The following is a 23,601-nucleotide window of genomic DNA, read 5'->3' as shown; positions in this document are numbered from 1 at the left end:
GCCTGCCAGCACCCAGCCAGCAGACCCTGCACCTGACACGGCTCGAGCCACCCACCCAATGCCCCCCAGCCCTCCCCCTCTTCCCGGGACCAGGCTGGCAGCTCCCGGGAGCTTGCCCGGGACCGCAAGAGGCAGGCACCCGCCTGGTCCAGTGCAGACATCATGGACCTCGTCCACGACCTCCTCACTAGGCACAGGAAAGTGGCCGTCTAGGGCAGGAGAGCTGCCAGCCTGGCCACCCAGGAGCAGATGTGCATGAAAATCAAGGTGGTCCACTGAGACCCCCAGACCCTGAGCACTGAGCTTACAATGGCTGTCCTGGGTCAGAACAAAGGTCCATCTAGCCCAGTAGCCTGTCTGCCGACAGCGGCCAACCCTAGGGACCCTGGAGGGGATAGACCAAAGACAGTGACCAAGCATTTGTCTCGTGCCATCCCTCTCCAGCCTTCCACAAACTTCGGGCAGGGACACCACTCCTACCCCCTGGCTAATACCACTCCATGGATCCAACCTCCATGAATGGATCTCACTTCTCTTTAAACTCTGTTCTAGTTCTAGCCTTCACAGCCTCCTGCAGCAAGGAGTTTCACAGGTTGACTATTTGCTTTGTGAAGAAGAACTTTCTGTTACTAGTTTGAAGCCTGCTACCCATTCCTTTCCTTTGGTGTCCTCTAGTCCTTCTTTATGGGAACTAATGAAGAACTTTTCTGTATGCACCCTCTCCACCCCACTCATGCTTTTATAGACCTCTGTCCTGTCCCCCCTCCATCTCCTCTTTTCTAAGCTGAAAAGTCCCAGTCTCTTTAGCCTCTCTTCATATGGGACCTGTTCCAAACCCCTCATCATTGTAGTTGCCCTCCCCTCTCCCACCCTCTCTCTTCCCCTCTCCCACCTCCTTTTCCCAGTCTCCCCCAGTTTTGTTCAATAAAGAGAGATTCTATTTTTGAACACAATTGTCCTTTATTTTGTACATCAGGAAGGGGGGCTAGGGAAGGGTAAGTGGAAGGAGGTGAGGGAGGAATGGGGTACGAGCCCCGATGGGGAGGACTGGGCTGGCTCTGCGGGCTTCTGGGGGTGGAAGCTCTCCTGCAGCCCCCCAATTGCCCCCTCTCCCCAGATGGCAGCCTGCGGCAAGTGCAGCCGGGCTGGTGGCCGAGTGGTGTGATGTGCCCAGTGTGGGTACTCCGGGCACTCCAAGCCAGGACTGCTTTGCAAGCGGGGCACCCCTGAGAACTGTCTGTCCGGGGTGGGGGTCGGGTCCTTTTAAGCACAGCCCTCGGCTAGCCTGTGACAGCATCTCCACGCTCTAAGTCCTCATCTGATGCCCTGCCGGCACTGCTTCCGGCCATCCTTAACCCCGCTTCAGGGTCCACTCTGTGTAGACATGCTAGTTCGAATTAGCAAAACGCTAATTCGAACTAGTTTTTTAGTCTGGATGCGTTAGTTCAAATTAGCTTAGTTCGAATTAACTAATTCGAACTAAGTTAGTTAGAATTAGCGCTGTAGTGCAGACATACCCTAACTCCCCCCGGTCTGGGGTCAACATGGCCCAGTGGCTGAGACTCTAACTCCCCCCGGTCTGGGGTCAACATGGCCCAGCGTCTGAGTCTCTAAGGGTATGTCTACACTACCACCCTAGTTTGAACTAGCGGGGTAATGTAGGCAACCGGAGTTGCAAATGAAGCCCGGGATTTGAATTTCCCGGGCTTCATTTGCATAAAGCCGGGAGCCGCCATTTTTAAATGTCCGCTAGTGCAGACTCCGTGCCGCGCGGCTACACGCAGCACAGACTAGGTAGTTCGGACTAGGCTTCCTATTCTGAACTACCGTTACTCCTCGTTTCACGAGTAACGGTAACTAGCTAGTCCGAACCGCGTGTAGCCACGTGGCACGGAGTCCGCACTAGCGGACATTTAAAAATGGCGGCATCCGGCTTTATGCAAATGAAGCCTGGGAAATTCAAATCCCGGGCTTCATTTGCAACTCCGGTTGCCTACATTACCCCGCTAGTTGGAACTAGGGTGGTAGTGTAGACATACCCTACCTCCCCCCGGCCTGGGGTCAACATGGCCCAGTGGCTGAGACTCTAATGCCTCTTGTCGGGGGGCGTAAGGGTGTGGTGGGGTAGGGGAGCCTGGGCCCTCCCTCTCCACCGGGCCCCAGCCCAAGGCCCTATCAGTGGTGGGTGGTTCCCGCCACTGGTTCGGTGGGGAGTCCTCCCCGAAATGCGCCGAGCCCTCCGGGGCACCTCCTGCTCCCCGCCCTGGGCTGCTTCCTACCCCATCCTCCTGACCGGCGTAGGCCCCACCTGTGCATGCAGATCTCACAGCGGTAGTGGTGTTGGCAGGCCCAGCAGTGGCGGCTGGTCCAGTGGCTGGTGCAGCGATGGCGGCTAGGGTAGCTGCAAGCCGCGGTGGGCGTGGTGGTTGTAGCTCTGGCTGGGGCAGTGCTTTGGACTCGGACAGCCCGGACAGCTGCTCCTGTGCTCCAGCAGGAGCGCCTTCCCCTTCGGAGGTCAGCCGCAACAGAGCTGCTTCTCTGGCCTTTATGCCCGGCCTGCAGTTGGAGCATAGAATCCTAGAGCTGGAAGAGACCTCAGAAGGTCAGCAAGTCCAGCCCCCTGCCAAGGCAGGACCAATCCCAACTAAATCAACCCAGCCAGGGCCTTGTCAAGCCGAGACTGAAACACCTCTAGGGATGGAGACTCCACTACTTCCCTAGGGAATCCATCCCAGCGCTTCCCCACCCTCCTAGGGAAATAGTTTTTCCTAATATCCAACCTGGACCTCTCCCACCGCAACTTGAGCCCATTGCTCCTTGTTCTGCATCTGTCACTACTGAGAACAGCCTCTCTCCATCCTCTTTGGAACCTCCCTTCAGGAAGTTGTAGTGGGGGCCCCAGAACTGGACACAATACTCCAGATGTGACCTCACCAGAGCCGAATAAAGGGGAATGATGACATCTCTGGATCTGCTGGCAATGCTCCTCTTAATGCAACCTAAAATGCCATTAGCCTTCTTGGCTACAAGGGCGCCCTGGTGACTCATATCCAGCTTCTCATCCACTGTAACCCCCAGGTCCTTTTCTGCAGAACTGCTACTTAACTGGTTGATCCCCAGCCTGTACCAATGCTTGGGATTCTTCCGTCCCAAGGGCAGGACTCTACACTTGTCCTTGTTGAACCTCATCAGATTTCTTGTGGCCCAATCCTCCCATTTGTCTAAGTCACTCTGTACCCTATCTCTGCCCTTAAGCGTATCTACCTCTCCCCCAGCTTAGTGTCATCCGCAAACTTGCTGAGGGTGCAATCCATCCCCTCATCCAGGTCAGTCATAAAGATATTGAACAAAACCAGCCCTAGAACCGAACCTTGGGGCACTCCGCTAGAAACCGACCGCCATCCTGACATCGAGCCGTTGATCACTACCCGCTGGGCCCAGCAAGGGGCCTTCTCAGCTCAGCAGGCCTGGTTAGCCTCCCCTCGGCCAGTGCTCGGCAGGACGCCCTGTCACACCTCATCTAAGGGGCTAGTTTGTCATTGATAAAATGTCCTGCTAGAAAAACCCTGGCAGCATCTGGCGACTGTTAGGGTTGCCATGGAACCAGGAGAAAGGGGTTTGGATGGCTGGAAGGGACGGCGAAGCAATGCCAAGTCATAAAGCCATATGTGAGTAGGGAAAGGTACATGCCTGAGCTGGTCAGTTGGTCTCCACCCTGTCTTTCCCCACTCTCTGCAGCCCCTGCCTTCCTCAGAAATTCAAACAGCCTGCCATTTATATAGCACTTCCCATTCAAATGGCTCTTGAACGTAAAGAACGAGGAGCAGTCCGGTGGCACCCTAGAGACTGACACATAGATAGGAGTGTGAGCGTCTGTGGGTAAAACCCACTTTGTTTGATGAGATGGAGTGCAATTGGGTTTCACCCACAGAAGCTTACGCGCCTAGAAGTTTGTCTGTCTCTAGGGTGCCACCGGACTGCTCCTTGTTAAAGTGACAGACTAACCCGGCTTCCCCTCCGAGATGGTCTAAACATGTCACCAAAGCTCAGGAATAACTTGATGCTCAGGTTCCATGCAGAAAAAATGGGAGTGCGGTATCTGACCCCACAGCCGTACCTGCGGATGAAACCCGGGTTCTGTAAACTGGCGCGCTGCACTGCTCTGGAGCTGTGGCCCTGGCTGGAGGGGTGCGAAAAGGCAAAGGGGCTCTACAGACGTGGCAGGATGCACTGCGGACATGGCTGCCATGCTGGGTCGGTTCAGTCCAAGGGAAATGTAATGAGGATGTGTATGCAGTGGTGTCTGTCTCCTTTCTCCTGCTACTCAGACTAGGGGCAGGTAGGCAAGTGCCCAGAGCTGGTGTCTCATTAACTGGGGAAGGGCTGGAATGGTGCAATCAGAAAGTTCCAAAAGCTTCTGGAGCATGTGGGAGCAGGGAGCTGCAGGTGTCAGGTGGAATCGGACAGATGGTTCTAGAAGGTTCTGGAGCAGCTCTGAGTGACCATGTGAACTCCCCTTGCTCCCATGGCAAGGTTGTCTGCATTGGGCACGTAGGTCAGATGGACACTGGAGATCTGGCCATTCGGCACTGGTTGTTTGAGTGAAGCAGTTGGAACTGAGCTGCTCGGTCACACATCCACTTCCTGATTACAAAGCAATTCCTTCTCCCATGGCCTGTTTGGTTGATGAGGTGGATCTGCCATCTGCCGCCTGTGTTTGCTGGCTCCAGTGACTGGGTGGGCAAAGGCTGCTTCTGTCAGTTGCAGTCTGGAAACTACTGATGACATCCTTGGTTTTGATGGGATGTCTGTTTCTCCGGTAGGACTGCCCCCATGGGTGCTTTTAACTTACAACCTTGGAGCCGATGGCATCTTTGCACTGGGGTGTTTCACACGCTTTCCATAGCGTGTCTTGTCCAGACTCCTGGCCGACACCTCTTTAAGGTTAGCGGGCTGTGGCGTAGGAAGCTTGCTGCTTGCTGGCACCATAAATCTCCGCCCCGCTGACCCCAGGAGGCTGCTGTTCCCGGGATCCGGGAGAAGCCCCTCCCCCGCTCTGGAACAAGGGCAGGGCTGTGCAGCGCTGGCACGACTAGCGAGCTGGTTTATCACTGTGCTGCACGGCCCTGCCCCTGCCTCCTGGCCCCTGCCTCCTGCCCCGGCCTCCTGCCCCCTGCCTCCTGGCCCCTGCCCCGGCCTCCTGGCCCCTGCCTCCGGCCCCCTGCCCAGGCCTCCTGGCCCCTGCCTCCGGCCCCCTGCCCCGGCCTCCTGGCCCCTGCCCCCTGCCCCGGCCTCCTGGCCCCTGCCTCCGGCCCCCTGCCCAGGCCTCCTGGCCCCTGCCTCCGGCCCCCTGCCCAGGCCTCCTGCTCCTGGCCCCTGCCCCGGCCTCCTGGCCCCTGCCTCCGGCCCCCTGCCCAGGCCTCCTGGCCCCTGCCTCCGGCCCCCTGCCCAGGCCTCCTGCTCCTGGCCCCTGCCCCGGCCTCCTGGCCCCTGCCTCCTGCCCCGGCCTCCTGCCCCCTGCCCCCTGCCCCGGCCTCCTGGCCCCTGCCCCAGCTAGCCCGGCCCGACAGGCTGCACCCGCCGCCAGCCTCGCGGCGCTGCCCGTGCGACGGGGGCTCCGCGTGGGGAGCGGAGCGCGCGTGGCTCAGCCCAGCGGGGGGCGGGGCCCTTCGGGGGGCAGCGAGGCCAGACCCGGGCCGGGGCCGCCGCCTCCTGCCTGCGCGGGGCACCTGCCGTGGGACGCTCCGGGGGCTCTGACCCCCGCACGCCCCCCCCCCCCCCACCCCCACAGCTGGCGTGGGGGGCAGGGACTGGTCAGAAGCCTTCTGGCCCTTCCCCCACGACAGGCTTCCCTCAACCCCGCCCCCCCGTCAGTGCCACACAGCCCCGCCCCCGCCCCCGTCAGTCACACACAGCCCCGCCCCGCCCCCGCCCCCGTCAGTCACACACAGCCCCGCCCCGCCCCCGCCCCCCGTCAGTCACACACAGCCCCGCCCCGCCCCCGCCCCCCGTCAGTCACACACAGCCCCGCCCCCGGCCCCCGTCAGTCACACACAGCCCCGCCCCCCGTCAGTCACACACAGCCCCGCCCCCGGCCCCCGTCAGTCACACACAGCCCCGCCCCGCCCCCGCCCCCCGTCAGTCACACACAGCCCCGCCCCCCGTCCGTCAGTGACACACAGCCCCGCCCCGCCCCCGGCCCCCGTCAGTCACACACAGCCCCGCCCCCGCCCCCCGTCAGTCACACACAGCCCCGCCCCCGGCCCCCGTCAGTCGCACACAGCCCCGCCCCGCACCCGGCCGCCGTCAGTCACACACAGCCCCGCCCCCCGTCAGTCACACACAGCCCCGCCCCCGGCCCCCGTCAGTCACACACAGCCCCGCCCCCGGCCCCCGTCAGTCACACACAGCCCCGCCCCCGGCCCCCGTCAGTCGCACACAGCCCCGCCCCGCACCCGGCCGCCGTCAGTCACACACAGCCCCGCCCCCCGTCAGACTCACACAGCCCCGCCCCCCGACCCCTGTCAGTCACACACAGCCCCGCCCCCCGGCTGTGTCTCGCTGACGTCATCCTTTCCCCGGCCCCGCCCTCCCTCTCCGCGCCAATCAGTCCCCACGTCTGCGTTGGCGAAGCCAATCGGAGTCGGGGGGCGGGACTTCCTCGCGCTGTGCGGCGAGGAGCGGAGACGAGGGAGCCTCGCCCCAGGCCCGCGAACGCGCACGGCCCCCGACAAAGAGGACACTGACGTCACCGCGCGCGCCGCTCGCTGCCTCGGCCCCGGCGAGCACGAGCGCCCCGCCCCTGCGTCGACCCCGCGGCGCGCGCGTCGCCCTGCCCCCCTCGCGGCCTGTGCGTGTAACGGGCGGCGCGCGCAGCCGAACCGCACCGCACCGCGCCGCGCCCGCCGCAGCCGCCCCGCCGAGCGCTCCCCGGGCATGAGGCCGGCCGCCGCCGGGCCCCCGTGAGCAGCGGCGCGTGCGCGGCCCCCACACCCACAGCGACAGGCGCCGGCCGGGCCGGGCCGCCATCTTGTGCCGCCCCTCCCCCGCCGCGCCCCATGGCGAAGAAAACCTACGACCTGCTCTTCAAGCTGCTGCTCATCGGCGACTCGGGCGTGGGCAAGACCTGCGTGCTCTTCCGCTTCTCCGACGATGCGTTCAACACCACCTTCATCTCCACCATCGGTGAGCGGGACCCCCCTCAGCCCCTCCCCCACCCCCTCAGCCGCCCCTCCCCCATCCCCTCAGCCCCTCAGCCGCCCCTCCCCCACCCCCTCATCCCCCTCCCCCACCCTCCCCTGCGTGCTCTTCCGCTTCTCCGACGATGCGTTCAACACCACCTTCATCTCCACCATCGGTGAGCGGGACCCCCCTCAGCCCCTCCCCCACCCCCTCAGCCGCCCCTCCCCCATCCCCTCAGCCGCCCCTCCCCCACCCCCTCAACCGCCCCTCCCCCTCAGCCCCCCTCCCCCACCCCCTCATCCCCCCTCCCCCACCCTCCCCTGCGTGCTCTTCCGCTTCTCCGACGATGCGTTCAACACCACCTTCATCTCCACCATCGGTGAGCGGGACCCCCCTCAGCCCCTCCCCCACCCCCTCAGCCGCCCCTCCCCCATCCCCTCAGCCCCTCAGCCGCCCCTCCCCCACCCCCTCATCCCCCCCTCCCCCACCCTCCCCTGCGTGCTCTTCCGCTTCTCCGACGATGCGTTCAACACCACCTTCATCAGCACCATCGGTGAGAGACCCCCCGGGCCCCCCTCAGCCCCTCCCCCACCCCCCTCAGCCGCCCCTCCCCCACCCCCCTCAGCCCCTCATCCCCCCCTCCCCCACCCTCCCCTGCGTGCTCTTCCGCTTCTCCGACGATGCGTTCAACACCACCTTCATCTCCACCATCGGTGAGCGGGACCCCCCTCAGCCCCTCCCCCACCCCCTCAGCCGCCCCTCCCCCATCCCCTCAGCCGCCCCTCCCCCACCCCCTCAACCGCCCCTCCCCCTCAGCCCCCCTCCCCCACCCCCTCATCCCCCCTCCCCCACCCTCCCCTGCGTGCTCTTCCGCTTCTCCGACGATGCGTTCAACACCACCTTCATCTCCACCATCGGTGAGCGGGACCCCCCTCAGCCCCTCCCCCACCCCCTCAGCCGCCCCTCCCCCATCCCCTCAGCCCCTCAGCCGCCCCTCCCCCACCCCCTCATCCCCCCCTCCCCCACCCTCCCCTGCGTGCTCTTCCGCTTCTCCGACGATGCGTTCAACACCACCTTCATCAGCACCATCGGTGAGAGACCCCCCCGGGCCCCCCCTCAGCCCCTCCCCCACCCCCCTCAGCCGCCCCTCCCCCACCCCCCTCAGCCCCTCATCCCCCCCTCCCCCACCCTCCCCTGCGTGCTCTTCCGCTTCTCCGACGATGCGTTCAACACCACCTTCATCTCCACCATCGGTGAGCGGGACCCCCCTCAGCCCCTCCCCCACCCCCTCAGCCGCCCCTCCCCCATCCCCTCAGCCGCCCCTCCCCCACCCCCTCAACCGCCCCTCCCCCTCAGCCCCCCTCCCCCACCCCCTCATCCCCCCTCCCCCACCCTCCCCTGCGTGCTCTTCCGCTTCTCCGACGATGCGTTCAACACCACCTTCATCTCCACCATCGGTGAGCGGGACCCCCCTCAGCCCCTCCCCCACCCCCTCAGCCGCCCCTCCCCCATCCCCTCAGCCCCTCAGCCGCCCCTCCCCCACCCCCTCATCCCCCCCTCCCCCACCCTCCCCTGCGTGCTCTTCCGCTTCTCCGACGATGCGTTCAACACCACCTTCATCTCCACCATCGGTGAGAGACCCCCCCGGCCCCCCTCAGCCCCTCCCCCACCCCCTCAGCCGCCCCTCCCCCATCCCCTCAGCCCCTCAGCCGCCCCTCCCCCACCCCCTCATCCCCCCCTCCCCCACCCTCCCCTGCGTGCTCTTCCGCTTCTCCGACGATGCGTTCAACACCACCTTCATCAGCACCATCGGTGAGAGACCGGCCCCCCTCAGCCCCTCCCCCACCCCCTCAGCCGCCCCTCCCCCACCCTCATCCCCCTCAGCCGCCCCTCCCCCACCCCCCTCATCCCCCCTCCCCCACCCTCCCCTGCGTGCTCTTCCGCTTCTCCGACGATGCGTTCAACACCACCTTCATCTCCACCATCGGTGAGAGACCGGCCCGGGGCCCCCCTCAGCCGCCCCTCCCCCACCCCCCTCAGCCCCTCAGCCGCCCCTCCCCCACCCCCCTCAGCCCCCCTTCCCCCACCCTCCCCTGCGTGCTCTTCCGCTTCTCCGACGATGCGTTCAACACCACCTTCATCTCCACCATCGGTGAGTGGGACCCCCCTCAGCCCCTCCCCCACCCCCCTCATCCCCCCTCCCCCACCCTCAGCCCCTCAGCCCCCCCCCCCCACCCCCCTCATCCCCCCTCCCCCACCCTCCCCTGCGTGCTCTTCCGCTTCTCCGACGATGCGTTCAACACCACCTTCATCAGCACCATCGGTGAGAGACCCCCCCGGGCCCCCCCTCAGCCGCCCCTCCCCCACCCCCCTCATCCCCCCTCCCCCACCCTCATCCCCCTCAGCCGCCCCTCCCCCACCCCCTCATCCGCCCCTCCCCCTCAGCCCCTCATCCCCCCCTCCCCCACCCCCTCATCCCCCCCCCCCCACCCTCCCCTGCGTGCTCTTCCGCTTCTCCGACGATGCGTTCAACACCACCTTCATCAGCACCATCGGTGAGCGGGACCCCCCTCAGCCCCTCCCCCACCCCCTCAGCCGCCCCTCCCCCACCCCCCTCAGCCCCTCCCCACCCCCTCAGCCGCCCCTCCCCCACCCTCCCCTGCGTGCTCTTCCGCTTCTCCGACGATGCGTTCAACACCACCTTCATCTCCACCATCGGTGAGCGGGACCCCCCTCAGCCCCTCCCCCACCCCCTCAGCCGCCCCTCCCCCACCCTCATCCCCCTCAGCCGCCCCTCCCCCACCCCCCTCATCCCCCCTCCCCCACCCTCCCCTGCGTGCTCTTCCGCTTCTCCGACGATGCGTTCAACACCACCTTCATCAGCACCATCGGTGAGCGGGACCCCCCCGGGCCCCCCTCAGCCCCTCCCCCACCCCCCTCAGCCGCCCCTCCCCCACCCCCTCATCCCCCCCTCCCCCACCCTCCCCTGCGTGCTCTTCCGCTTCTCCGACTATGCGTTCAACACCACCTTCATCTCCACCATCGGTGAGCGGGACCCCCCCTCAGCCCCTCCCCCACCCCCCTCATCCCCCCTCCCCCACCCTCATCCCCCTCAGCCGCCCCTCCCCCACCCCCTCATCCCCCCCTCCCCCACCCTCCCCTGCGTGCTCTTCCGCTTCTCCGACGATGCGTTCAACACCACCTTCATCAGCACCATCGGTGAGCGGGACCCCCCCGGGCCCCCCTCAGCCCCTCCCCCACCCCCCTCAGCCGCCCCTCCCCCACCCCCTCATCCCCCCCTCCCCCACCCTCCCCTGCGTGCTCTTCCGCTTCTCCGACGATGCGTTCAACACCACCTTCATCAGCACCATCGGTGAGAGACCCCCCCGGCCCCCCTCAGCCCCTCCCCCACCCCCTCAGCCGCCCCTCCCCCACCCCCCTCATCCCCCCTCCCCCACCCTCCCCTGCGTGCTCTTCCGCTTCTCCGACGATGCGTTCAACACCACCTTCATCTCCACCATCGGTGAGTGGGACCCCCCCTCAGCCCCTCCCCCACCCCCCTCATCCCCCCTCCCCCACCCTCATCCCCCTCAGCCGCCCCTCCCCCACCCCCTCAACCGCCCCTCCCCCTCAGCCCCTCAGCCCCCCCTCCCCCACCCCCTCATCCCCCCCTCCCCCACCCTCCCCTGCGTGCTCTTCCGCTTCTCCGACGATGCGTTCAACACCACCTTCATCTCCACCATCGGTGAGTGGGACCCCCCGGGCCCCCCTCAGCCCCTCCCCCACCCCCCTCATCCGCCCCTCCTCCACCCCCCTCAGCCCCTCAGCCGCCCCTCCCCCACCCCCCTCATCCCCCCCCTCCCCCACCCTCCCCTGCGTGCTCTTCCGCTTCTCCGACGATGCGTTCAACACCACCTTCATCAGCACCATCGGTGAGAGACCGGCCCGGGCCCCCCTCAGCCCCTCCCCCACCCCCCTCATCCGCCCCTCCCCCACCCCCCTCATCCCCCCTCCCCCACCCTCCCCTGCGTGCTCTTCCGCTTCTCCGACGATGCGTTCAACACCACCTTCATCAGCACCATCGGTGAGAGACCCCCCCGGGCCCCCCTCAGCCCCTCCCCCACCCCCTCAGCCGCCCCTCCCCCACCCCCTCAGCCGCCCCTCCCCCACCCCCCTCAGCCCCTCAGCCGCCCCTCCCCCACCCCCTCAACCGCCCCTCCCCCTCATCCCCCCTCCCCCACCCCCCTCATCCCCCTCCCCTGCGTGCTCTTCCGCTTCTCCGACGATGCGTTCAACACCACCTTCATCTCCACCATCGGTGAGAGACCCCCCCGGCCCCCCTCAGCCCCTCCCCCACCCCCCTCATCCGCCCCTCCCCCACCCCCTCATCCCCTCATCCCCCCCTCCCCCACCCCCCTCATCCCCCCTCCCCCACCCTCCCCTGCGTGCTCTTCCGCTTCTCCGACGATGCGTTCAACACCACCTTCATCAGCACCATTGGTGAGAGACCCCCCTCAGCCCCTCCCCCACCCCCTCAGCCGCCCCTCAGCCGCCCCTCCCCCACCCCCTCATCCGCCCCTCCCCCTCAGCCCCTCATCCCCCCCTCCCCCACCCTCCCCTGCGTGCTCTTCCGCTTCTCCGACGATGCGTTCAACACCACCTTCATCAGCACCATCGGTGAGCGGGACCCCCCTCAGCCCCTCCCCCTCAGCCCCTCAGCCGCCCCTCCCCCACCCCCTCAGCCCCTCAGCCGCCCCTCCCCCACCCCCTCAGCCGCCCCTCCCCCTCAGCCCCCCTCCCCCACCCCCTCATCCCCCCTCCCCCACCCTCCCCTGCGTGCTCTTCCGCTTCTCCGACGATGCGTTCAACACCACCTTCATCAGCACCATCGGTGAGCGGGACCCCCCCCCCTCAGCCCCTCCCCCACCCCCTCAGCCGCCCCTCCCCCACCCCCCCTGCGTGCTCTTCCGCTTCTCCGACGATGCGTTCAACACCACCTTCATCAGCACCATCGGTGAGAGACCGGCCCCCCTCAGCCCCTCCCCCACCCACTCAGCCGCCCCTCCCCCACCCCCTCAGCCCCCCTCCCCCACCCTCCCCTGCGTGCTCTTCCGCTTCTCCGACGATGCGTTCAACACCACCTTCATCAGCACCATCGGTGAGAGACCGGCCCCCCTCAGCCCCTCCCCCACCCCCTCAGCCGCCCCTCCCCCACCCCCTCATCCCCCTCAGCCCCCCCTCCCCCACCCTCCCCTGCGTGCTCTTCCGCTTCTCCGACGATGCGTTCAACACCACCTTCATCAGCACCATCGGTGAGCGGGACCCCCCCCCCGGGCCCCCCTCATCCCCCCCGTCCCCCACCCCCCTCATCCCCCCCCCCCCGTCATTGGAGGGTGGTTCCAGAGGGACTCTGACCACTCCCCTCCCAGGGGTTGACTTCACACTTCTTCACTTGCATCCTCATGTCAGGCTCATCTCCGGTATGTGTGAAGCACCTTGGGGAATCTTTCTAGCTCTTGGGAACCTGAATTCCCTTCTCATCCCCCCCAACATCTATTCCATTAGTGACTGGTAAGGCCAGGTGAATTCTGTGGGGACCCTGGGGGTCCTATCAACTCCCAGTTACTCCTGGTAGATTTCTATGCAATGCAGAACTTGCACAGAATTAGTATTCCCCTATGGAATTTTATTTTTTCCTGATGAATTTGTGATTTTTTTTTTTACCTAAATGTTCCTTTGGTGCAAATCACAAAATCCAGAACCTGCTCAACCTGTCAGTCTGGGCATGATGGGGCTATATTTCCGCAGTCTTTTTCTTGTCTCTATCATTAAAGATAACATTTGCTGACCAGTATTGTGAAATAAACTGCCATAATAATTGAAACTGATGTGATTTTTATTCTGCGGTTTAGATATGCAGAATTTACGGTCTTTAACTTTTTGCTGTGGAATTCCCAACGAGTAACTCAGCCTGTATTTGAGTGTGCAATTCTTCTTTCAAAATGGCTTTTATTTCCATTGTTAAGGGGTGTTTTCTGAGATCTACCTTCCCCATCTCCCAGTGCTCTTGACCAGATTTTGGTCTCAAAACCCTTTTTCATTAAACAGGTTGCTTCTCAATAGATTCCCCTGCTTTCCCCTTCCCCAGTGAATTTCTAGAGATTTCAGTCCCCTGTTGGCTGAAGTACCCATCTTTCTCAGCTTCGTCCTGTTGTTTTCATCTAGTGATGGATGCATACATCACTTGCTTCCTTTGCTGGCAGTGTTGGGATTCCTTAAGAAAAGGGGTAGATATCACAAAGTTTCATTGTCTGTATCTTCATTTCTGGTACTCCCACATCTTGTGTGCTGTGTGCAGGTGTTGTCCCATTGGAATTAGAAAAGGGCAACAGAAATGAATGTGTAAGAAATGGCTGCCATATGAGAAGAGATTAAGAAAACTGGGACTTACCATCTTGGAAAAGAGATGACTGTGGGAGAATAGGATAAAGTAGGAATGTAAGATCCCATTTAAAATGTTAACTGGTTACACTATGGCTACATCTACACTGCAGGCTTTCTGCGTAAGAACCATTTTGCACAAGAGTTCTTGTGCAAAAGGTCTTCGACAAGAGTGCGTCCACATTGCCATGTGCTTTTGTGGAAGAGATGTGTTTTTGTGCAAGAGCGTCCATGGCAGTATGGACAGTCTCTTGCGCAAGAAAGCTGTGATGGCCATTTTAGCCATAGGGCTTTCTTGCTCAAGAAACCCCTGTTACCTGTCTACACTGCTGCCTTGTGGAAGAAGTCTTGCACAAAAGGGCTTATTCCTCATGGGGAGAGGAATAACTCTTGTGCAAGAAGCCTTGTTTTCCGACGCTTTGCTGTAAATTTACATGCACAAGAACGCGCATGCAGCGTAGATGCTCTGCAAGTTTTTTTGCTCAAGAACAACTGTTCTTGCTCAAAAAGCCTGCAGTGTAGACATAGCCTATATGTTTAACTGGCCTGCTGCACTGTGGGTGCAGGGTTTCTGGAGCATGGCATAGTGGACCCGGCTGGAGCAGGCCCCCTGTTCCCGGGCGCCCTTACCGGCATGCTTACCAGCATAACTAGTTAACCAGTTACCCCTTTATATATCAGTAATAAAGGCTTAAAATCATTATGGGTGTGGAGAAAGTAAATAAGGAAGTGTTCCTTCTCTTAACACGAGAACCAGAGGGTCACAAAATGAAATTGATAGGCAGCAGGAAGTATTACTTCACACAACGCAGTCAAACTGTGGAACTCTTTGCCAGAGGATGTTGTGAAGGCCAAGAGTATACAGGGTTAAAAAACCCCTAATATTTTCATGGAGGAAATGTGATCAGTGGCTATTAGCCATGATGGGCAGGGATGGTATTCAGAGCCTCTGTTTGCCGGCAATTGAGACTGGGCAATAAGGGATGAATCACTTGATGATTATCTGTTCACTCCCTCTGGGGCACCTGTCATTGGCTGCTGTTGGAAGACAGGGCACTGGAGTAGATTGGACCTTTGGTCTGACTTGATATGGCCATTCTTATATCATCTGGACGTATTCTCTTGGGAAGAATGCCTGACCCTCCATTGTAGGAACTTTGAACCTCACTGGTCAACTCTACCAGCTTTTTTTGTGATGGCACGCCCCTGCATAACTTAAATGAATTGCATTCCCCTCCGGTGTACTGGTGCTTCTTTTCCTGGGGTGGCTGGGCCTTCTGATGGAAGCCTGCTCAGGGGACACGGCTCTTAAAGGAGCCGCCGGTTCTTTTGGGTTTTTTGCTCAACTCCCTCTCCTCCCCCCCGGAGTACTAGCACCCTTTTTCTTACCAAAAAAAGCATTGTGCCAGTGTATATTTGCAGGCACTGTGTACAGGTGTGTATTGCATGTAGCAGAAGTTAATTGATGCAAAAGTTCAGTATTGGAAATGCAATGTGTTTGGATTGGATCAAGCTCTGTAGTGCTTAGTGGGCCAACTTGAATGACAGCGCATTGCCCTTCTAAGGCAGGGAGCATATAGTAGCAGTCGTACAAACATGAAGTATCTATAGTGGTAGAAATAAGAATAGTTGGGGACCTCTATCCCGTGGTGTTGACCAGTCTGCTATATCTCTTACCAGCGAGCGCAAATGTGGCCCTAAAAGTCCTGGAAGAAATAGTGCTTTCTTAATCATTGACATTTGTGAAATTTAGGAAGATATATTTGGTATTTAAGTCTACTAAGCAATTCGGGATAGTTGAGAAATACTTGGTGGCTAGCAACTGATTTATCTTCCACTGGAGCTCTTAGGTTCTTTATTTTTATATTTCCCACTTGAACCTTCATAACACCTCATTCAAGGGAAGTAGACGTGTTGGATGACATGTTTTATTATAAGGATCATAATTTAATTGTTTAACTTGTATTTGTTACTTGATGTGCATTTGTCTGAGTTTATATTAGCCTAAGCATTGATGGCTTTCTCTGGTGGTGGGATGTAGAGTTTGTTGAGCTTGTGTTTCAAGTTCAAGTCCTTTAATGTTCCGTTTAAGGAATTGGTGGTGTATAGTGGTGATACTACCGTAGCCATGCGCAGAGAATATGCATTATTACCAATGTTCAGACACTGATAAATGAGACTGTAAACTGCGAGTAACTTGCGAGTAGCTTGAGTATAGGCAAAGCAAATCTTCTGTTAGTTTTGGGATACTGGGGATTAGTAGCGTTGGGCTCTCCTGTGTTTCTCTGGCTGCACCATAGCTATGTTCTAGAATCCATGAATGGGATTTTTAATTATGCCTAGAGTGACTTAAGCACATTTTTAAAATCCTGTTCTTAAACTCTAGAACACAGAAATTGTGTGGCATGAAAACACAAATCCCATTGGAAGATAATGGGGTGTGTGTGTGTGCGTGTGTGCGTGCATTTGTTTGTTCGTTTGTTCATTCCTCATTATCTCTTGGTGGCTTAGAAAAGTTTGGGATTTTTAGATCTAATTTGTGTTCCTGGAATGCACAATACAGTAATTCTTGGAACAAAATTGAGCTCTAAAGAATTGGTATGTGGTCTTGAAGCTATTGTGAACTAAGAATGCAGGTTTTATGTGGCATTCAGAGCTTCCTTTATGACCATATGAGTCAGATCTCAAACTGGTCTGTAAAATAGTTGCTAATGGATTGTGAAAAGCTGCCTTGTTGCACAGTGCTGGCTTTTGACTGCTAAATTCTGTAAAAATGGCTGAAAATGCATTTTCCATCTATAACATTTATTTACTGCTTGGCTGTTATGAAATCACAAAAGGGATGTACTCTGGATGAATGTAAAAAACAAAGTAGGCATGGATTATGGGACTTGCTTTTAAGATGAGGCCAACTCATACTATGGAAAAAAATGATCCTTTGACTCTTGCTCAAGCACAACTCTGAAGGGTGCATTGGGTTCCATGTAAAATGACTGAGCAATGTGTCTGAAAATGGATTCTCACGCACTAACATTTTCAGTTGTAGCTTCTAGGCCGTGCCTGCACGAATGATTCTGAAAATCTTCTCTGTTGGTAAAATAGTGCAGCCCACTGGTGATGCCCATAAATGTGACAGATTTGTGACATGGTGGTTATGATGCTGCCAGCCTCTGTGAAAACTTCTGCTTCTGGTATTGACAGTGCTGTATCATTTCTGCAGCAGTGGTGGGAGACTTTCACTAAATCTCAGTGCTGTTGCACTATGTCAAAGGAAGTAACAGGTGCATTCCCAGTATGTATCAACTAGGGATGTTAAATTTAATTTAATCAAGTAATTCACTAGTTGATGGATTTTCCGTCAATTAGTCAATAAGCAGGGGAGTCGCAGTGAGGTTAGCCTTAATACATTTAAAGGGGTAACTTGCAGGAGGAGGGACTCAGCATGAGCCAGGACAGCTGATTCCCAAATTGCACTGGGTCCTTCCTGTTGCGCTTTAGCCTTTTAAATGTATTAAGAGCTGACAGGGACTCTGGGCACTCCAGGACAGCTGATTCCTGGCTTGCACCTGGTCCCCACTCTCCTCCACAGAAACAGTGCTGGGGAGAACCAGCTTTTAAGCCGTTTCCCCCCAGCACTGGCTCCTCTCCCCCCTCCCCTCCCCACTGCCTCTGATAGAGGCAGCAGAAGGGGAAGCGACTAGTTGAGCGACTAGTCGACTATCCGATAAGCTTTTGCTTATCAGATAGTTGACTAGTCACGTCCATCCCTAGTATCAATGTAGTAAGGTGGGCTATCACTTATTTATCTATTTCTACTTAAATTATATCAGAGCCTTACGTAAGAGTGGATAAAATAGTTACAGGTAGCAAGTTGACTATGATTTTCATAGAATCATAGAATACTAGGACTGGAAGGGACCTCGAGAGGTCATCGAGTCCAGTCCCCTGCCCTCATGGCAGGACCAAATACTGTCTAGACCATCCCTGATAGACATTTATCTAACCTACTCTTAAATATCTCCAGAGATGGGGAGTCCACAACCTTCCTGGGCAATTTATTTCAGTGTGTGATCACCCTGACAGTTAGGAACTTTTTCCTAATGTCCAACCTAAACCTCCCTTGCTGCAGTTTAAGCCCATTGCTGCTTGTTCTGTCCTCAGAGACGAAGATGAACAAGTTTTCTCCATCCTCCTTATGACCCCCTTTTAGATATCTGAAAACTGTCCCCCCTCAATCTTCTCTTTTCTAAACTAAACAAACCCAAATCCTTCAGTCTTCCCTCATAAGTCATGTTTAAACTATAACAGTGTTTAAAGAGAAGCTAGATAATTTCATGGAGGTTAGGTCCATAAAAGGCTATTAGCCAGGGGATAAAATGGTGTCCTTGGCCTCTGTTTGTCAGAGGCTGGAGAAGGATGGCAGGAGACAAATCGCTTGATCATTGTCTTTGGTCCACCCTCTCTGGGGCACCTGGTGCTGGCCACTGTCAGGAGACAGGCTACTGGGCTAGATGGACCTTTGGTCTGACCCAGTACGGCCGTTCTTATGTTCTCTAGACCTTTAATCATTCTCATTGCTCTTCTCTGGACCCTCTCCAGTTTCTCCACATCTTTCTTGAAATGCGGTGCCCAGAATTGGACACAATACTCCAATTGAGGCCTAACGAGTGCAGAGTAGAGCGGAAGAATTAACACCTGTTAATGCATCCCAGAATCATGTTTGCTTTCTTTGCAACAGCATCACACTGTTGACTCTCATTCAACTTGTGGTCCACTATAACCCCTAGATCCCTTTCTGCCATGCTCCTTCCCAGACAGTCGCTTCCCATTCTGTATGTGTGAAACTGATTGTTCCTTCCTAAGTGGAGCACTTTGCATTTGTCTTTATTAAACTTCATCCTGTTTACCTCAGACCATTTCTCCAATTTGTCCAGGTCATTTTGAATTATGACCCTATCCTCCAGAGCAGTCGCAACCCCTCCCAGCTGGATATCATCTGTAAACATAATAAGCGTACTTTCTATGCCAATATCTAAATTGTTGATGAAGATATTGAACAGAGCCAGTCCCAAAACAGACCCCTGTGGAACCCCACTTGTTATACCTTTCCAGCAGGATTGTGAACCATTAATAAGTACTCTCTGAGTATGGTTATCCAGCCAGCTATGCACCCACCTTATAGTAGCCCCATCTAAGTTGTATTTACCTAGTTTGTTGATAAGAATATCATGCCAGACCGTATCACATGCCTTACTAAAGTCTAGGTATACCACATCCACCGCTTCTCCCTTATCCACAAGACTCATTATCCTATTAAAGAAAGCTATCAGATTGGTTTGACATGATTTGTTCTTTACAAATTCATGCTGGCTGTTCCCTAGCACCTTGCCACTTTCCTAGTGTTTACAGATGATTTCCTTAATTACTTGCTCCAATTACTTTTGCATACTTTGATTGTTTTGTACTCAGTTCCTAAATGCAATCTCGTTCATTCTCGCAACAGTTGTTGATCTGTACATATGTGAATCAGTGACTTCATTACCATGGCTAGAGGTGCTATAAATAATCCACAAGGCTCTCCTGCAGAATTCCTAAGTCATCATAACCTCCCTGAATAGAGCAGGGAGTCTGGCTTCAAAAGCTTTTGGACTTAAAGTAGGCTGTGCATATCTCATGGAAGGGGTAAACATGTATCAAAGTACTTATTCTGTATTCTTTAGTGCAGTGATTCTGTTTTTACTGTAACAGAGTGTGTCTCCTGATAACTTCACTTTTGTTTACATTCTTTTCCCAAACTCCCCATTATTGGATCAGCCCCATTAGTAATATCCATGTTTGGCATATGTTAATTGATGGTGTTCTCTGGTGCTGTAAGCTGTCATGTAGTGTAGAACTGTTCTGAGCAAGATTTTAAAAAATGTTTAAAGTTTTAACCACTTCCTAGACATTGTTAGGTGCACCAAGTGCAAACAGAAGTGGAAGTGCTAGCACAGAAGAGCTAGGGATGTAAATGTGTAACTGTTTAAACAGTTAACCAATAAGCATCAGTTTATCATGGGGTGGGCAAAAGGGCCTGGGGGCGGGAGAGCATACAAAGCCTTCTCCGCTCTGCCCCCGCCCTGCAAACAGCGCACGGTGCTTTGAAGGGAGAAGGCCTTAATTGGCCTGGGGTAGGGGAGCACACCAAGCCCCCTCCTGTCCTGCCAGGAGCACATGGAGCTTTGAAGTGCCAGGTGCTGCTTGCAGGATGGGGGGGGGGGAGAGTGGGGAGGCTTCATGCAGTCCCCTGCCCCCAGGTCAATTAGCACCTGGGGGCGGGGGAGCTGTGTGAAGCTTCTTCGGCCCTGCCCCAGCCCTGTGAGGAGCTCGCAACACTTCAAAGTGCCACATGCTCCTTGCAGGGCAGGAGGGGGCTTTGTGCGCTCCCCCACCCCAGATTGGCCTGGGGGCAGGGGAGTGCACGAAGCCTCCTCCACTCCCCCCCCATCCTGCAAGTGGGAAGTGGGGGGGAAGGGGCTCCCCCACCCCTAGACCAATCATGGTCTGGAGGTGGGGTAGCCCCACCCCTTTCTGTTTAAGCTCCACCCCTTCTGGGAGCCACTTAAAAATTTTTGGAAGTGTCCCCCTGAAAAAATTATTGCCCACCCCTGGTTTACCAGTTTTTGTTACGGTTACATGCCAGCTCCTGAGGAGTTGGCTGCTGCCTCCTGCTGCAAGGTCTGGAGTAAAAAGTTAATATGTAAACTTTATACTGCCAAACCCCCAGCACTTGCAGCTGCTAAGATTTTTAACTGTTACATGATGACATTTTTAACTGAGAACCTGACAGTGAAACTGACCAAAGTTTATATTTTTGCATTAGCAAACTGCACATAGACAACAACAACAACAAACTAATCTGGGAGAAACCTTTAATTTTAATAATTGGTTATGCTAATACAAGCCAAACATAAGTATCTCCTCATAATAGTGCCTCTTAAAAAACCATCTCCATGTTTTGTTAGTCTGTAAAGTGCTACCAGACCATTTTTTTTTCTGTAACAGACTAACTCGGCTACTCCCTGAAGCTCTTAAAAATGTGTTAGTCTAGATAAAATTAGCGTTTATCTTAATGAAAATGCTTCAGTTGATGTTCTTTTCTTCCTCTGTGAATTATTTGCTGTGAGGGGAGTTTCCTAAAAGGCTCAATTTATCATAAGAAACCATACGTCCAGTTTAAGTGAAGATGGACGTAAACATGTATTAATCTACATTCTGAAAACTAAAGCACAGTACTGATTGTTCTAAAGCAGTGTTTCCCAATTTTATTTGGCCTCAGAACCCTTTTAAACTCAGAAGAATTTCGAGGAACCCTTATAGCCAGGGGGAAAACTTGTTGAGCAAAAAAAAAAAAAAAAACCTGAAAAACCCCCCACAACTAGGGACACCTGAGGACCAAAATGCAATCACGCATGTCCCGAGCAGGCTTGGGAAACGCAGAGTGGCTGCTGGGGAAGGGAAGTGTCCGAAAGCCGTCGGGAAACCAGAGAAGGAGCCAGTGTTTTTGTGCACTGGCTCCTCTCTGCCTCTTTAAGGAGAGGGAGTGATTGTGTTCTCGTGGGACCCTTACTTTCACTTGGTGGAAGTCCGGGGGTCTGCAGAGCACCATTTGGGAAACACTGTTCTAAAGCAACAGCATTAGGTAGTGTACAGAATTGTATTCCACGTAATGCCATTCTTTAGTTCAGGGCTATTCAACTTTGAAGCCCCAGTGTTACTCTCAGCACATGGGCCGCAACTTAAGTGTGGTTGCATATACATGCAACTAGCTTCTTTCACACTGAGGGGCATGAATACAAAAATGAAGGCAAGACTACACAACACACAGGCCCCATTTGTCAGTTCTTCTGATATTAACAAAATGCAATATTTATCCGATTTCCACCCGTTTGACAGCACTTTTAATGATCAATGACAGTCCCGGAATTTAACTACTAAAAGACGTATCAACAGAAGACCATTCTATTGACTGCTTTTTTTGGTTTTAGCTCCCACCTGCGGGCCGCAAACAAACAGGCTGCGGGCAGCATGTGGCTCTTTGTCTGGAACGGGTTGGCCACCCCTGTTATAGACTCAGAAAACATGTAGATGGTATCATGAGCTTTCGTGGCCACGCCCACTTCAGTTACCTTCTGTTGAGTCTAGACAATCCCTTCTCTCCAGTTGCTAATGACTCCAATAATTCTTCATGCTCTTCAGATTAGAGGTGTCAAATTTATCCAGGGGAGAGTGATGTATTCTCTTTTGTTATGGTCCATGGGCCAAGAGACACATTCAAGACCTGCATACTCTCTATAAGGCACAGTGGAATGCCCATGATTTCTGTAGGAGGCTTGCACAGGAATTGGTGGTGGAGAATATGGCCTTTAATTAGTAACTGTGTTGGATCTGGTCAGTGCCTCCAATTATGGGGATAACATGCTTCACTTTAGGCCCACTGCTATTTTGGTCTTCATCCCCCTTTTTGATATCTGATAATTCTCTGTTCTCTTGTTTCCCTTGTCACGTTACTGGATTTTGAGGGGAGCAGCCAGATCACTGCTGCACCCATGGGGGGAGGGGTGTTGGCCCAAAAATTGATACAAAGGGGGCCATGTAAGGTGTCAAATGAAAGCTTTCCTTCTACTGGTTCTGTATATGCTATCCATATACTTGTATAGTATCTGGGTGTGGAATTATGAATATGTATTGTGTGGATACTGAATGTTTCTCTGTATGTGGTTGAGCAATGGGTGAAGAAGCTCAGCCTATGGATATGCTAATGGAACAATAGCCCTCTATAGGGCAAGGACACCCCTCAAGAATGGTGACTGATACCTAAGGGCTACCAGCAGGGAACACAGGGATAGGCCACTGGCCAGGTGACCTGCTGCAGCCAAGAAGAGACGAGGAAGGAGGTATATAGGGGCCATGTGGCATCCTCCATTTGGTGCTCAGCTTAGCTCTTCATCCCAGAGGCACGAGTGCAGGGATCGAGGAGCCGGGAAGAACTGTGGATCCATCCTGACGTAGGATATACACCAAAGACTCATAAGCCAACAGTTATAACATCTCTGCTGCAAGCCTGCATTGAGAACTGGGAGATTGATACATGTAATGTATGATACTTTAACAACCATACTCTCTTGCTTTTCTTTCTTGTAGCAATAAACCTTTAGAGTTTAGATTCTAATGGATTGGCTTAGCGTGATCTTGTGGGTAAGATCCAGAGGGTAAATTGACCTGGGGTCTGTGGCTGGTTTCTTGGGACCAGAAGAACCCATTTGGGGTAGGTGAGAGTGGGTTCTAAAACCCCTCACCTGTGTGCTAGGTCCCGGGCTTTTGGGGGCATGAATGTATCTGGGGTGTCGGAGGGGTTTTGCTTGTGAGGCTTCTGGCTGGCCAGGCAGGCAGCTGAAGCGCTCTGTGGGACTGGTTTGTGGCCTGTTTGGGAAGATCTCCAGTCTGGGGGCTATAGAGAGCCCCAAATTTGAGCAATTCGCCCTGAGCAGATGCCCTCGGCTGTGCCCAGACCCGGCCCAGTCCGTCGCAGTGGCGTAGTCAGCGGGATCCACAGATCTTGGTTAATTGAGCTTTGGATCAGAACCCCATGCTGGCTAAACTTGATTTTTTGGCATTGAGAGTTTGGTGGGTTAAAGAGCTGCTGCAACGAGCCAAAGACTGTATGAGAGTCTGGACAAAAGGGCTCTGAGGATTTTGTGCTGGGAGGGAGGCATTATCTTTAGAGAAGGAGCCTCTAAACCAGAACTGGAATGTATGTTAGTTGCTGAAGATATGGCTGAAAGAGAGCAGAAGATAGCCAAAGAAGCTGCTGAAAGAAGGCAAAAGATGGAGGGCAAAATTGCTGAAATAAGGAAGGAGATGGATCGAGAGCGGGCAAGACATGCAGCGAGAATGGCAGAGTTGGACAGACAGACCAGACAAGATGAGGAGGAAACT

The 23,601-nt window shown here is 56.1% G+C and overlaps 1 protein-coding gene across 1 annotated transcript in view; it reads left to right on the top strand.

The window, feature by feature from the left end:
* Positions 1–6,713: 6,713 nt before the first annotated feature.
* The window catches only part of RAB10 (RAB10, member RAS oncogene family), a 61,678-nt gene continuing 44,790 nt past the window's right edge, over positions 6,714–23,601 (top strand). The window contains exon 1 of the mRNA XM_089776942.1: positions 6,714–7,185. Coding sequence (XP_089633068.1) covers positions 7,059–7,185 — 127 coding nt within the window. The 5' untranslated portion in view covers positions 6,714–7,058. The remainder of the gene's footprint in view (positions 7,186–23,601) is intronic.

The sequence above is a fragment of the Pelodiscus sinensis genome, chromosome 3 (genome assembly GCF_052426305.1).
Source record: "Pelodiscus sinensis isolate ZL-2025 chromosome 3, ASM5242630v1, whole genome shotgun sequence".
NCBI lineage: Eukaryota > Metazoa > Chordata > Testudines > Trionychidae > Pelodiscus > Pelodiscus sinensis.
The sequence above is the reverse complement of the archived record's forward strand: the minus strand, read 5'-3'. Positions and strand labels throughout refer to the sequence as shown.